At 49.1% G+C, this 15,479-nt stretch overlaps 1 protein-coding gene across 4 annotated transcripts in view; it reads left to right on the top strand.

Annotated features, from left to right (window-relative positions):
* Rabep2 (rabaptin, RAB GTPase binding effector protein 2) overlaps window positions 1-15,479 on the top strand; it is a 24,430-nt gene that overhangs the window by 6,642 nt on the left and 2,309 nt on the right. For all 4 annotated transcript variants that reach the window (XM_037210720.1, XM_037210722.1, XM_037210726.1 and 1 more), the window contains exons 3-8: window positions 9,089-9,246; window positions 11,211-11,321; window positions 11,412-11,756; window positions 12,179-12,274; window positions 12,382-12,480; window positions 14,419-14,574. In XM_037210720.1, coding sequence (XP_037066615.1) covers window positions 9,089-9,246; window positions 11,211-11,321; window positions 11,412-11,756; window positions 12,179-12,274; window positions 12,382-12,480; window positions 14,419-14,574 — 965 coding nt within the window. The remainder of the gene's footprint in view (window positions 1-9,088; window positions 9,247-11,210; window positions 11,322-11,411; window positions 11,757-12,178; window positions 12,275-12,381; window positions 12,481-14,418; window positions 14,575-15,479) is intronic.

The following is a 15,479-nucleotide window of genomic DNA, read 5'->3' as shown; positions in this document are numbered from 1 at the left end:
GTGACTCCTTCCAGCCTTCCTGTTCTTCTTTCTCCTCTCTGTTGTCCCACCTACTTCCTGCCTGGCCACTGGCCAATCAGTGTTTTATTTATTGACCAATCAGAGCAATTTGACATACAGACCATCCCACAGCATGTATCTCTATGAGTTCAAGCCAGCCTGGGCTACAGAGTGAGTTCCAGGACAGGCTCCAAAGCTACACAGAGAAAACCCTGTCTTGAAAAACCCCCCAAAAAAAAATCCGTAATGAAATCTGGTGCCCTCTTCTGGCCTGCAGGCATACAGGCAGGCAGAACACTGTATACATAATAAATAAATAAATCTTTAAAAAAATAATAATAAGGGCTGGAGAGATGGCTCAGAGGTTAAGAGCACTGACTGCTCTTCCAGAGGTCCTGAGTTCAATTCCCAGCAACCACATGATGGCTCACAACCATCTGTAATGAGAGCTGGCACCTTCTTCTGTATACATAATAAATAAATCTTAAAAAAAAAATAGTAATAAATTAAGTGGAACCTACTGAAACTGAGAAGCTTCTGTAAGGCAAAGGACACTGTCAATAAGACAAAACGGCAGCCTACAGAATGTGAAAAGATCTCCACCAACTCCATATCTGACAGAGGCTGATCTCCAAAATATATAAAAAATTCAAGAAACTAGACATCAAAATACCAAATAATCCAATTTTAAAATGGGGTACAGATCTAAACAGAGACTTCTCAACAGAGGAATCTCAAATGGCTAAAAGGCACTTAAGGAATTGTTCAACATCCTTAGTCATCAGGGAAATGCAAAATAAAATGACTCTGAGATACCATCTTACACCTGTCAGAATGGCTAAGATCAAAAACACTGATGACAGTTTATGTTGGAGAGGATGTGGAGTAACAACACTCCTCCACTGCTGGTGGGAGTGTAAACTTGAACAGCCCCTCTGGATGTATGGCAGTTTTTCAGAAAACTAGGAATCAATCTACCTCAAGACCCATCGATACCACTATTGGGCATATATCCAAAGGATGCTCAATCATACCACAAGGACATTTGCTCAACTATGTTCATAGCCAGAACCTGGAAACACCCTAGATGCCCCTCAACAGAAGAATGGGTGAAGAAAATGTGGTAAATCACAATGGAGTATCTCACTCAGTCGTTAAAGAAAAAAAATGACATAATGAAATCTGCAGGCAAATGGATGGAATTAGAATAAATCATCTTGAGTGAGGTAACCCAGACCCAGAAAGACAAACATGGTATGCACTCACTCATAAGCGGGTAGTAGATGTAAAACAAGGATAACCAGGCTACAATCCACAGCCCTAGAGAAACTAGGTAACAAGGAGGACTCTAAGAAGGACCCATGTATCAGCCTTGAAAGTGAAATAGATGAGATCTCCTGGGTAAACTGAGGCGGGGATAGGGGTAGGGGGAAAAGGATCATGAGGGATCAGGATGGCCAAGTTGGGAAGGGATGGAGAGGGAGAGCAACTTAAGAGACATCTTGATAGAGGAGGTCATTAATGGGGTTAGGAAGAAACCTGGTGCCAGGGAAATTCCAGGAATCCACAAGGATGACCTCAGCTAAGACTCCTAGCAATAGCGGAGAGGGTGCCTTCTGTAATCAGATTGGTGACTACCCTAATTGTCATCATAGAACCTTCATCCAGTAACTGATGGAAGCAAATGCAGAGATCCACACCAAGCACTGGGCCGAGCTCCAGGGGTCTGTTGAAGAGAGAAAGGAAAGGATTGTAGGAGCCAGGGGTGTCAAGATCAAGATGGGAACCCCAGAGACAGCTGACCAGAGCTCATGGGAGCTCACGGACTCTAGGAGCCTGCATGGGACCAACTTAAGTCCTCTGCATGTAATGCAGTTGTGTAGCTTGGTCTGTTTGTGGCCCTAGCAGTGGGGACCAGGGTCCATTCCTGGCATATGACCTGGCTTTTGGAACCTATTCCCTATGGTGGGATGCCTGGCACAGTCTTGATGCTGAGGAGCGGGGAGGCGCTTAGTCCTGCCTCAACTTGATTTGCTATGCCGTTATTGACTCCCATGGGAGGCCTCATCCTTTCTGAGGAGTGAATGGGGGGGGGTTAGAAAGGAAGTGGGGGTTAAGGAACAGGAGGATAGGAGGGAGGGGAAACTGGTCGGTAAGTAAAAATAAAATTTAAAAACTTAATAATAAAAAAAACAATTATTACAGATCTTTAGAAAAAAATAAGTACACTGGCGTTAGTTTTCAGGACTTCCAAGGAGGTCACAAAGAATCAAGGACTTCCAAGTTCAAGCAAGCGTCCTCTAAAGAAAACCGGTTTGGAGGCAGGGGAATCCAGTCTCTGCACTTGTTTGAATTGCTGTGACCCTCCAAAGCGAGAGGTCGTACATAATGAGAGATTGACCTAGACGCAGGCTGAAGAGGCAAGATTTACAGCTCTGGGAGTGGAGAAGGGGATTTGCAGGAAGCCGTATGGAAATGGGGGTGGAGACACGCAGGTCTCGCACCTCTCCACTGACTGCGCCAGGCTTCAGAACGCCGACCCAGCCCTGGCCAGCGGGGCGGAGGTGCTGGGAGGGCTGGCAGCGCTTGGCTGTAACGCGAGCCGGGCTGCGCGGAAGGGCGGCCGAGCGGAGGGGAGGGGGAGGCAGCGTCCTCCAGGGCTTAGGCCCGGCGTCGCAGGACGTAGGCTCGAGTGGAGTCTTAGGAGACACCAGGAAGACTGCGGCAGATCCGGAGCCGTCGGTCTCCCAGGGGGCGAGGGAGCGGGGGGACGCCAGCGCGCGGCCGAGAGAGGCGGGACCCAAGCCCCGCAGCACTCGAACGCCTACGGCGTCTCTCGGCACTACGCCCACCTCCACCTCCGCCGCCCCTGGGACCGATCCGAAACAGCCGAGCGGATCCGGAAAACAACCGAGCGGACCGGAAGCGGGAGTGCCATCACCAGAGAGTGCGGGAATCCGCCGTTTGGCTGAGACGATGGCAGCGCCTGCGCCGGCTGCCCTAGGTGAGGACCGGCGGCGCGGGCGGCCAGGGGTCGGTGCGTGAGGGCGCCGCCATGCACGTGGGTAGCAGGAGACCGGGGGCGGGGCCGAATGCGCGGCGGCGGCAGCCGGCCAGGCGGAGGCTTGGGAAGGGGGCGGGCAGGCGCCCGCCAGGGTGGGCGGGTCCTGGCCATGGGCGTGGGCGTGGCCTGAGGGTTGAGCAGGTAAGCGGTGGGAGGAGCTTAGGAAAGGGGGCGGGGCCACTGGAAGGAATTGGACGGTTCGAGCGAAGTACACTACTTAGAGGCGGGAAGGGGCAGGGCCGGTGGTCGAGTGGGTCGAGGCGAGTGCAGATGAAGTCTGGGACTGGGTGGCCTGAAGTGTGAAGAGACCTGCGAACCATGGGAAGAAAGGTTGTCCCTGTCTCCCAGCAGCGCTGCATCCCCAGCCCCAAGATGGGCAAAAGGATGCGTCCGAGTCAAGTGAGCTCGGACGGCTTCGTGCCGAACTGGCCAGTGCACTGGCAGAAATGGAAACCATGAAGGCTGTGGCGGAGGTGAGCGAGAGCACCCAAGGCGAGGCGGTGGCCGCAGTGCAGAGACAGTGCCAAGAGGAGGTGGCTTCCTGCAGGCCATCCTGAAAGGTGAGGAACCCATCCCCAGTACACCCACCTCCAGACTGTCAACCTCTGCCCCTCTAACAGAGAGTACAGAACGAGAAAGGCTTCAGGTGAGCATGTCGCTCAGCAGAGGAAGTCTGTGTCCCAGTTTGAGGAGAAACACAAGTGTTGCCACATCAGCGCTTGTCAGCCACAGCTAGGTGTAGCACTCACCTTTTATGCATTCCCTCATGGTTGTCATTTCTTCATCCTTGAGGATGTCAAATCAGCCCCGAATATGAGCCCGAAACTTGTCATTTCCCTCAGGCCTCAGGGCTCTAGACTCAGCCTGTTCTGAGTTTGGTCCTGTGGTTTTCTTCCAAAGCACCCGCTCAGCACCCTACACAGACACACGAATCTCCTTCCTTTTCTTCCTCTGCCTCATGGCCTCTGTGGATTGATAGACACCAGCTTTCTTGGTCCCAGGTTCCTCGCCTTTTCCTCTTCTCCACCCTTCTCTGGGCTGAGGCCAGAGTCCCTCAAGGATGGCAGACCTGCCCTTACTCTGTGTCCTGGCAGTAGTGTTACTATGGCCAGTTCTATTGATCTGCTGCCCCAGTCTCTTACAGATCTCCCTCTGTGGTCTGCCCTTGACCTTGGCTTCCAGAGTAAATTGCCAAAATTCTCATCTCACCCTACCAGGCTTGGCAGTTTATCTGTAATCCCAGCTCTGGAGGTTGGAGGTTGACATATCCCTAGAAGCTTGCTGGCCAGCCAGTCTAGCCAAGATGGAGAGCTCCAAAGTCAGTGGAGACCCTATCTCAAAAAATAAGGTAGAGAGCAACTAAAGAGAACACCTGATTTTGACCTCTGGCTTGTGTGAATGTGCACACTGTAAATGTTCCAGCTAGGATGAAAAGGTATCCTGGCAGTCGGGAGCCAAGGAATACCACCAAGTCATTGTAGGCATAGCTGCTTACAGCTCTGCTCAGGTGAAGGGTTCCCGATGCAGGTGTAACAACGCTGCCCCAGCAGGGGAGGGTTTCCCCAGCAAAGTTGTTACAGCTCTGCTCACGAAGGGAAAATTTCCCCCGCGAAAGTGTTACAGCTCTGCTCTGCTCCTACGGAAGTTGTTAGAACTCGGCTCAGGTGCCCGAATGCAACAACTCGGCTCCACTAGAGGAAAGTATCCCTAGCAAAAGTGTTACAGTTCCGCTCTGCTCTGCTTCTGCAAAAATTGTTACAGCTCTGCTCCCTAAGGGAAAGTTTCCCCAGTGAAAGTGTCACAGTTCCGCCCTGCTCTGCTCCCGTGACAATTGTTACAGCTGGGCTCTGCTCGGCAAAAAATGTCACACTGCACAACAAACCTCACTCAAAAGATTTTACTGGGAAGGAAGAATCCAGGAGGGTGGCTGTCTCCTGTAAGAACTGTAGCAAACTGAAGAGGGCCACAGACCTCATATAGGATTGGGGTGGGGAGGTCCTTGGGAATAGTGGATTTTTGTGGCCTGATTCCAGGACAAGCTCAGGGATTGGTGGGATTTCAATCCCTGGTCCTGGGTCAAGTCAAAGTCAGGGTGTTTTTTTCCTTGGCTCCTTTTTGCCCTACACATACACCAAAGAAAAAGGTATATCCTAAGTTATAACCATGGCTTCTCTTTATTGAGCACTTAACTACATTGCCAGACACAGAGCTAAATGCTCTATAAAGTAATCTTTTTGTTTCTTTTACTTTTATTAGTTAATTTTTTGAGACAAGGTCCAGGCTGGTTTCAAACTGCATGTAAACTTTTTCCTCTTTTTTTTTAATTTAAAATTAGGTGTGTGTGTGTGTGTGTGTGTGTGTGTGTGTGTGTGTGTGTAAGAGAGAGAGATGTGGGGGTGTCATCCATGCTGTGCTACACATGTCGGCTCAGAGGACAACTTTATGGATTCAGTTCTCTCCTTCCACCTTTATGTGGGCTCCAGATACTGAACTCGGTCATCAGCCTTTCATGACAAGCGCCTTTAACCACTGAATCATCCCGATGGCCTTCTGCCTGTGGTCTTCCTTCTCCATGTGCTGGGATTAAGGCTGTGCTACCACTCCTGGTTTTATGCAGTCCTGGGAATCTGACCCAGGGCTTTGTGTGTGCTGGGAAGCACTCCACCCCCAGCCAGATCCCCAGCCCTATTTTTTGTTGTTGTTGTTTTGTTTTTCCCTGGCAGGATCTTACACTGTAAACCCAAGCTAGCCAGGAATTCATTTTATAGTCCAGCATAGCCTCGAACTCAAGGTAACCCTCCTGCTTCAGCCTCCTAGGTACTAGAGTTCTGGGTAGGAGCTGCCATCCTTGGCTGTGTTTAACCCTCTTCACAAACTCTTGGAAGCAGGAGTTAATATCTGATGACTCTTTTACAGAAAAAGCACAGAAGCACAGACAGGCTCACTTGCATGGAGTGGTAGAACCACATAGCAGCAGATCTGAACCCAGGCAGTCTGGCGACTTCTGTATCTAATGCTAGTTCATGTTAAGATAATGCCCTGGGGCCAGTGAGGTAGCTCTGTGGGTAAAGCTTGATGACTTGAGTACAATCCCTGCAACCCACAAGGGGGAAGGAGAAAGCCAGCTCCTCAGGTATGCTCTGACCTCTACCCCTTACTGCAGAAACCAGAGAACCTGCCTGAACATGGTAGAAGGCCATAAATAAATTCAAAATAAAGAAAGGAGCCAAGCATGGTGATACATGTCTCGAGTCCCAGTACTTGGGAAGCAGAGGCAGGGAGATATCTTTGAGTTCCAGGCTAACCTGGTCTATATAGTGAATTCCAGAGCTACACAGTCAGACAGTGTTTCAAAAAAATAAACATTGGCTAGGCACGGTAACACACACCTATAATCCTAGCAGTTAGGAAGCAGAGTCTGAAGGATCTCTGCTTTGAAAGAAAACACAAAATAAATGAGTAAGTAGCTGAGAAAAAACAAAATGTTAATGTCTACTTAACACCACCTCCACATGCCGAAAATCGATAGCTTAATTTTCAGACCTCTTAGTTTGGCTTCACTTTTGCACCCTTCCCTACATCCTTTGTGCTCCCTTATATTTGGGCTCTCCTGGTGTGCCAGCATGTCGAGACACAACAGCCCATGCTGACCCTGTTGTCCGTCTTCCATCCCTTATCTCTAGCCAGCACCCCTTCCTGGCCAGGCTCACAGGACACCATTCTTCTTCTGGGATCCATAGTTTGGAGAGTGGTCCTCCTCACCCCACATCCTTGCTATTGTCATGGTTATCGTCACTAAGCTGTGAGCGCCAGGTGGTGGGCCTGTGTGATTAACTGCTGTATCTACAGAGCCTAAAGTAAATATTCATCACTATTATCAAATATTGATTGTTTGAGACGTGTTAATAGGAATATATGTTAGGTCTTCAGCATTGGTTATGCAAGTAACTGGGCAATCTGTGTTTCTGCAGATCAGATTTTTCCTTTTTTCTGTATGCGTTTGTACAAGTTTGTATGTGTGTACTTGTATACAGTTGTGCATACATGTGCACACTTCCATGTGAAAGCCAGAGGTCAGTGTAGGCGTCTCCTCGGTTGTCCTCCACCTTACTTTTACTTATTCATTTGTTGGTTTACTTGTTTCAAGGCAGGGTCTCTTACTGAATCTGGAGCTCACCATTCAGCCTGGCTGACTGACCAGCGACCCTGTCTCTGCCTCCTCACCACTGGGGTCACAGGCACGTGCTGTTGTGCATCTTTGTTGTTTTAGCCTTTGTTTATATGTTATGTGTATGGGTGTCTGGCCTGAATGTATGTCTGTACTGCTGCACACAGTGCCTTCAGAGGCCACAAAAGGGTGTTGAATGCTTTGGAACTGAGTTATACATGGTTGTGAGCAGCAGGTGGGTGCTGGGAATTGAACCCTGAGTTCCCTAGAAGAGCAGCCACTGAGCTCTGTTTTTTTGTTTTGTTTTTTTTTTTAATGTGGATACCTGAGATTTGAACTTAGGACTTCATACTTACATGCTAAGCACTTTACCAACTGAGCCACCTTCAGCCCTACATTTGTGATATTTTTAGCTTAGTTTTATTTGTTTGACACCAGGTTTCACTATGTATCTTAGGCTACCCTCAATCTTACAATCCTCCTGCCTCGACCTCCCAAACACCAAGATTCCTGCCCTACCATAGAGGTTTGTTGTTGTTGTCTTATTTCTGTTTTGTTTTGTTTTTGAGACAGACTATTTATGCACAGCCCTAGCTGTCCTGGAACTCACTGTGTAGACCAGGCTGGCCTTCAACTCACAGAGATCCACCTGCCTCTGCCTTTTGAATGCTAGGATTAAAGAGTGTGCCACCATGCCCAGCTTTTGGCTACCATAATTGATTCTTCAGTGGTACAGTTTACCACTGCATAAGTCACAGAGAAAGTGACAATTTGCATAATAAGAATTCCAATTTGCTGGGTAGTAGCGCACAGCTTTAATCACAGTAATCGGGAGGCAGAGGCAGGCAGATCTCTGTGAGTTCACGGCCAGCCTAGTCTACAGAGTGAATTCTAGGACAGCCAGAGCTACACAGAGAAACCCTGTCTAAATAAATAAATACATAGATAAATAAATAAATAGAAATTCTAGCCCATACTGCAGTCAGAGTCTGCAGTTTCTGTCACAGGGTACATAAACAGGACCTTGGACTGTATTTGACTTGTCTTAGGGTCCAGGTCCTGTTTTAGCCACAAAATCAAGATAATATCACACTGTGCTTGAGAGGGAAGATATACCCATCAGCCAGCTGTTGGCTGTTTGGAAATTGTCGGTCACCATTCTGCCCAAGTTGGCAGTCTCACGAGGCATCATTTAGCCAGCTCTGCCATTCACTCTGACCTGCGGGCTGTGTCTCGTGTCTCATGACATTCAGTCTGTCCTTGACTGTTTTTGGCTTTCCCTGTGTCTAAGCAAAGCACGATGATCTGTTTCTTTGTGAGATTACCTCCTGGCAAAATGGAGGACTCACATTTGAGTGAATTTATGTATTATGAATGATGTGAAAGGAATACTTTCAGTTTTCTTTTCTGCATGCACCCAAACAGTTTCCTATTAAATGACTTTTGGATTTGGGTTTTGTTGTGTTTGCTGTGCTGGGACGGGAGTGGGTTCTGTTTTTGTTCTTAGCCCTTATGATATCTTACTTCCTTTGTTTTTACTAATAACAGGGCCTCATACTTGCCTGATTTTAGTAAAAATATCCTGGGGCCAGTTCCTCAGTTGGAATGTATCTGAGCAGCATACTGTGCAGTTGGTCCTTATTGTATGTCAGATGGTTGACACCTTCCTTAGATCGTCTCACTTCATCCTGAAACCCCCGGGGTCAGACACACTCCCTCTTGCTCCTGAGGACACTGGTACACAGAGGTGCCAAGGTCTTGCCCAGGTCCATTGCTGCCCAGCTCACCGTGGTAACTGCTGCAGTTGACCACCTTGGAGAGATCAGGCACCAAACACCCACCCTCCCCTCCCACAGACTCCATCAGCAGCTACGAGACGCAGATAGCAGCCCTGAAACAGGAGCGGCAGCAGCAGCAGCAGGACTCCGAGGAGAAGGATCGAGAGCTGGGCCACCTCAAACAGCTGCTGGCCCGGGCCCACCCCCTGGACTCCTTGGAGAAGCAAATGGAAAAGGTTGGAGTGGGACGGACTGCCTGTCCCTGGGGTTTGGAACAGTAGTAATTGTTGGTGTCTCATAGCCTGTCATTGGACACAGTAATGACTCCAGGTAGACACTGAGCCTCTCATTGTTGAGTGCTTAGCACGATCTTTGCCAGAAGTGACCAAGTTTATTTACCTCTAGAAACAAGGTCAGTCATGTGGAGGAAGGAAACTAACCCTTTCTGTGCTGGACACTGCTGAGTGCTCAACAGTGTCAACTGTCCTTGTACTCGGTCCCTAAGGTATAATGCCTCCTTTATTGTTCCTGTCATTAATAACAATAGGAAACTGGGTGTGGTGACAGGTACTGATAGTCCCAGCTCTTTGGGAGGCTGAGGCAGGAGGATGGCTTGAGCCCAGGGCTTCAAGACAGCTTGGGTAACATAGTAAGAACCAGGATCTTGCTGTGTAGCCCAGGCTGGCCTTGAACTTGCCAAAGGCCTCCTGCTTCAGCTCCTGAGTGCTGGGATTTATAGGCATGCACACCATAGCCAGTTAGAAACCTGAAAAAGGTGTGTGTGTGTGTGTGTGTGTGTGTGTACAAGTGTATATATATATACACTATATATATATATATTTGTGCATGATAGGCAAGAACTCTGTATATTTTTAATACCTCCACGTGGTGGTATATACCTATAATCCAGCCCTGGGGAAGCTGGGCAGAAGAATTACGAGTTTGAGGCTAGCCTCGGGGTACTTAGTAACCATTCCACCAAAGAGACAATGAAAACAATTAAATTTTAGGACGTGTATATTTACATATGCTTGCTCGTTACGAGCAGTATGCATTCTTACCTTATTTGACCTTCGCAGAAGCTCTGTGAGGCCAGTAATTAGATCTCTAGGAAACAAGAGCTAGAGTCCATTTCCCACTCGTGAAAACAAAGGTCAAACAGGAGCTCAGGGCCAGAGCTTGGTCAGTCGCTGGAGTGCTTGCCTAGCGTGTGTGAAGCCCTGGGTTCAGTCCCGGGGCTGCATAACACTGGGCACGGTGGCACATGTCTGTGCTGGCACTGTGGAAGGATCAGAAGCTCAGGCTCACAACCATCTATAATGAGATCTGGTGCCCTCTTCTGGTGTGCAGACATACATGCAAACAGAACACTGTATACATAATAAATAAATCAATCTTAAAAAACAAAAAACAAAAGAAAAAAAAAACTTAGTTTCCAGATGTCTGACACATCTGTTCTTATTTTTTTTTTTTTTAAAAAAGAGTACTTGCTACTCTTCCAGAGGATCCAGCTTCAGTTCCCTGAACCTACTTGATGGCTCATAGCTGTCTGTAACTCTAGTTCCAGAGGACCAGACGCCCTCTTCTGGTTTCTCAATGTACCAGATGATGCACACAACGTATGTACATATGCCAGCAAAACATGCATAAACATAAGATAAAATACTTAATTTTTTTTAAAAAAAAAAAAAAAGAAAAGAAAAGAAACCTAGGCTTCTGTACTGCTTTTGACTGTAGCTAGTAGATTGCCTCACGGTCCAAGATGATTGCTTGAATGCCAGGCATCACATCCCCATCCAGTCAGCAAGGAGTTATAAAGAAAGACACAGCTTCCTTTAAGGAATTGACCTGTAAATTCACATATTACACATGTGCTTACATCCCATTAGCTAGAACTACGTTGTGTGATCACCTTTAGTTCCAGAGAAGCTGAGAGATATAGATGGTAATAGAGAACTGAGACCGCGTACCCAGTTGAAAACCGGAGGAGGTCCTATGGTATAAAAAGATGTATGTCGGGACGAAGAATGAGTGGACAAGAGGAAGCTAGTCACGGCCTTGGGCCCCTTTCCCTGGAAGCACTTAGAGCAAGTGTTCTGGAATCTTGTGGGTGGGCATCACCTTCTGGGAGGATTAGAACAGTTGGTGGCCATCATTCAGGAGGGAGGGGCTGTCACTGCCCACTGCCCCATCCCTCCAGGCCCATGAAGACTCAGAGAAGCTCCGGGAAATTGTGTTACCCATGGAGCAGGAGATCGCGGAGCTGAAAGTGAAGCTGCTGAGGGCGGAAGAGCTGATCCAGGAGATCCAGGTGAGGGGAAGGGGGGACACCAGGGGTGCTGAGGGAAGGAGGGGTGCCGGGGACGCTGGCTGCCAGCCGCTTCCCTCCCACTTTCCCTAGAGACGACCAAAGCAGCCTGCCTCCCTGCACGGCTCCACGGAGCTGCTTCCACTATCAAGGAACCCCTCGCCTCCGCTGGAGCCCTCGGAGGAGCCAGGTGGAGATGCAGGCTCAGCGGCGGAGGCCTTTGCCCACAACTGTGACGACAGTGCCTCCATCTCTTCCTTCTCCCTCGGAGGGGCGGCCAGTGGTACCTCCCTGCGAGGCACCCAGGGCCTAAGCCCTGAGCAGGAAGAGACGGCTTCTCTGGTGTCCACGGGCACTCTGGTCCCCGAGGGCATCTACCTACCCCCTCCTGGGTACCAGCTTGTTCCAGATAGCCAGTGGGAGCAGCTGCAGGTAGAGGTGAGTGGACCCCTTGATATGTATGAGGTCTGCACTAAAGCCGCAACAGGCAGGCCAGTGTGGGAGAGAGATCCCCTCCCGGCAAAGGAAGTTGGGCAGAGCATGGGTAGGGATGCTGTAGAAGATAATGTGGTGAGAAATGCCCAGAACAAAACTGAAAAGGGGTGGGGTATGGCTCCGTGGTAGAGCACTTCCTAGCCTGTGCAGGACTCTGGATTCAGCCCACAGCACTGGGGGGAGAAAAGAAGAAGAAATTTTAAGTAGCCCAGAAGAGGGCAGCAGAGATGGCAGGAAGTAAACCGTATCTCTCCACTTTGGAGGCTCGGCCGGCCGGACCTACTGAGGGATCATGGGGAAGGGAAGAATAGGCATACTCCCCTCCAGCAGAGCTGAAAGACAAGTCTGGGGTCTCCGTCTGGCAGGGGCGGCAGCTGCAGAAGGACCTGGAAAGTGTCAGCCGTGAGCGGGATGAGCTGCAGGAGGGGCTGAGGCGGAGCAATGAGGACTGTGCCAAGCAAGTAAGTGCAGCCTCGTTTCCGGGGCCACCCGCACTCCCTCCCCATCCCCACCCCCTCCTCACCCCCACCCCCGGCATCCCTCTTATTTTACCCTCCTCCCTCCTTAGATGCAGGTGCTCCTGGCCCAGGTCCAGAACTCAGAGCAACTGCTTCGGACTCTGCAAGGGACCGTGAGCCAGGCCCAAGAACGCGTGCAGCTGCAGATGGTGAGTGCCGTGTCTGGGGTAAGAGGTCAGGACCACTTGGGGCCCTGGAGGGCATGGAAAACCAAGTATCAGCCCCGCCCTCCACCCAGCTGCTCTCACTAGGTGAGGAAGCCTTTGGGGGTGGCCTGACTGTGGCCAGAGCTATGTAATCTTGAACTAAGCCCACAACCTTAGAATGTACTCCTTACCCATCTGTAAACTGAGCTAATGCGATCCAGTCTGCAGAATCAGGACTGAAAGCAAATCACACACTGACCAGTTCCACCCAAAAGTGCACAAGATCTGTGTGGTCAGACATCCTGCTTGTAAAGAGAAGCCAGAGATCTGGAAATGTGTATATTGACTCCCAGTTTTAAAGTTGGCAATTACATGGGGCTGGAGAGATGGCTTAGAGGTTAAGAATACTGACTGCTCTTCCATAGGTCCTGAGTTCAAGTCCCAGCTACCATATGGTGGCTCACAACCATCCATAGTGGGATCTGATGCCCTCTTCTGGTACAAAGGCATACATGCAGATAGATAACTCATATACACATACATACATACATACATACATACATAAATAAATAAATATTTAAGAGAGTAAATAAACTTGGCAATTACTTTGGCACTTAAAAAAGCATGTTTGAGCCAGGTGGTGGTGGCACACGCCTTTAATCCCAGCACTCGGGAGGTAGAGTCAGGCGGATCTCTGTGAGTTCGAGGAAAGGCGCAAAGCTACACAGAGAAACCCTGTCTCGAAAAACCAAAAAAAAAAAAACCATGTTTTGGGGCTAGCAAGATGGTTCAAGCTGGGTGTTGGTGGCACACGCCTTTAATCCCAGCACACAGGAGGCAGAGGCAGGCGGATCTCTGTGAGTTCGAGGCCAGCCTGGGCTACAGAGTGAGTTCCAGGAAAGGCACAAAGCTACACAGAGAAACCCTGTCTTGAAAAACCAAAAAAAAAAAAAAAAAAAGAAAGAAAAAGATGGTTCAAGTGGGTAAAGCACTTGCCACAAAGCCTGACGCCCCGAGTGTGATCACCAAGACCCATGTGGGTTGTGAGAACTGACTTGGCAAGTTGTCCTCTGACCTCCACACGTTTCTGTGTGCACATTCTAAGTCAGGTGCGAGCCCAGCAGACAGGAGTTTGAGACAGGAGGATCATGAATTTGAGGTTAGCCTGGATGATACACTACACAACACACACACACACACACACACACACACACACACAATGTAATAAAAATAAATTTTAAAAACATATTGCAGAACTGTGCTTGTCTGGCACAGAGCCCTAGGTTCAATGCCCAGCACCATATAAACTGACCATGTATAGTGGCACATGCATGTAATCCCAGCACTCGGGAGGTGGAGGCAGAAGGGTCTGGAGATATAGACAGGGTTTCTCAATGTAACAGGTCTGGCTGTCCTGGTACTCACTTTGTAGACCAGGCTGGCCTCCAACTCACAGAGATCCACCTGCCCCTGCCTCTGCCTCCCAAGTGCTGGGATTAAAGATGTACACCACCACACCCGGCTGAAATAAATCTTTTTTAAAAAAATACACCATCTAAGTGAAATACCCACAGTGGGCTGTGGATGCCAGTGTGTCAGCAGGGACAGAATCTGAAGAGCTTAGAGCCAGAGAGGGCAATAAAGAGTTTCTTCTTGAGCCAGTCAGTGATGGTACACGCCTTTAATCCCCAGCACTCGGGGCAGAGGCAGGCAGTGAGTTAGAGGCCAGCCTGGTCTACAGAGTGAGTTCCAGGACAGCCAGGACTACACAGAAAAACCTTATCTCAAAAAACAAAAAAAAAAAAAGGTTTCATTTTTTTCTCAGCGGGTCAGGCGGCCAGGGCTTTCTAGATAGCACCCTAGCATTGGGGCTCTGGGTTTAGCCCCAGGGACTAGAGAGGCCAGTCCCTCTAATTGCCTTGTGCTTTGTATGTCCCCCAGGCAGAGCTGGCCACTTCTCATAAGTGCCTGCACCTTGAGGTTAAGAGACTGAATGAAGAAAACCAAGGGCTCCGGGCTGAGCAGCTACCCTCCTCCGCCCTCCAGGGCCCGGAGCCGTGGGAGAATGAGGGCGAGGCTCTGCCCAACTCCATCCAGGTAAATGGCACCCGAATGCCTGATGTCAACCCATCTCCAAGAACACCTGAGGACAGACCCTGGCTCTCATGAATTAGCCGTGTCTAAGACTTATTTTCTCCATCTGATAAATGGACCCATACCATCTCCCCAGGGTTGGCGTGAAGAGAAAGAATTCAACAGTGCTGGCCACAGGCGAAGGGAGCGGTGATTGTGTTTGCCATCTGACTGCACCCCATGCTGCTCCCACTGTCCTCGCTGCAGGGGGTTAGCCACATCCCATGCTCCCATGCGGGCTGGACAAGCCCTGTGCCGCTGAACCACACTCTGAGCCCTTTTTTCTTTTCTTTTCTCTTTTCTCTTTCTCTTTCTTTCTTTTTTTTTTTTTTTTTTTTGGCGACCGGGCCTCTCTTTGAGACAGGCTGGCCTCCTGAGTGTGGAATCATAGGCCCCACCACACCAGGTGCTGTTTGCTATTTTTAAGTGACATCAGGACCTTAAGATTGAATTCTTCAGAATCGTTGAACCTATCCTCCATGATGGTCCATGTTGATTATAAACAATTGGTTCGTGAACTTGTAGGTCACTTGGTTGTTCTCGCTTCCCTGAGAATTACTGCCAGCATCCACTTGAGTGTGACCCTGTCGTCTTTCGTCTCGATTTCCTGTTCTTTTTTGTTGGTTTGTGTGTGTGTGTTGTTTTGTTTCGTTGAGACCGTCTCCTATAGTCTAGGCTGGCCTGGAACTCCCTGTGTAGCCAAGGATGTCTTGAACTTCTGATCTCACTTCTTCCACCTCAGGAGTGCTGGGATTACAGTCCCACACTACCATCTCTCCTCAGTTTTTTTTTTTGTTTGTTTGTTTGGTTGGTTGGTTTGGTTTAGTTTTTTGCTTGTTTGTGTTTTCTTTTTCAAGACAGGGTTTCTC

The sequence above is a fragment of the Peromyscus leucopus genome, chromosome 1 (assembly GCF_004664715.2).
Source record: "Peromyscus leucopus breed LL Stock chromosome 1, UCI_PerLeu_2.1, whole genome shotgun sequence".
Lineage (NCBI taxonomy): Eukaryota > Metazoa > Chordata > Mammalia > Rodentia > Cricetidae > Peromyscus > Peromyscus leucopus.
Note: the sequence above shows the minus strand (reverse complement) of the source record. Positions and strands in the feature narration are given on the sequence as shown.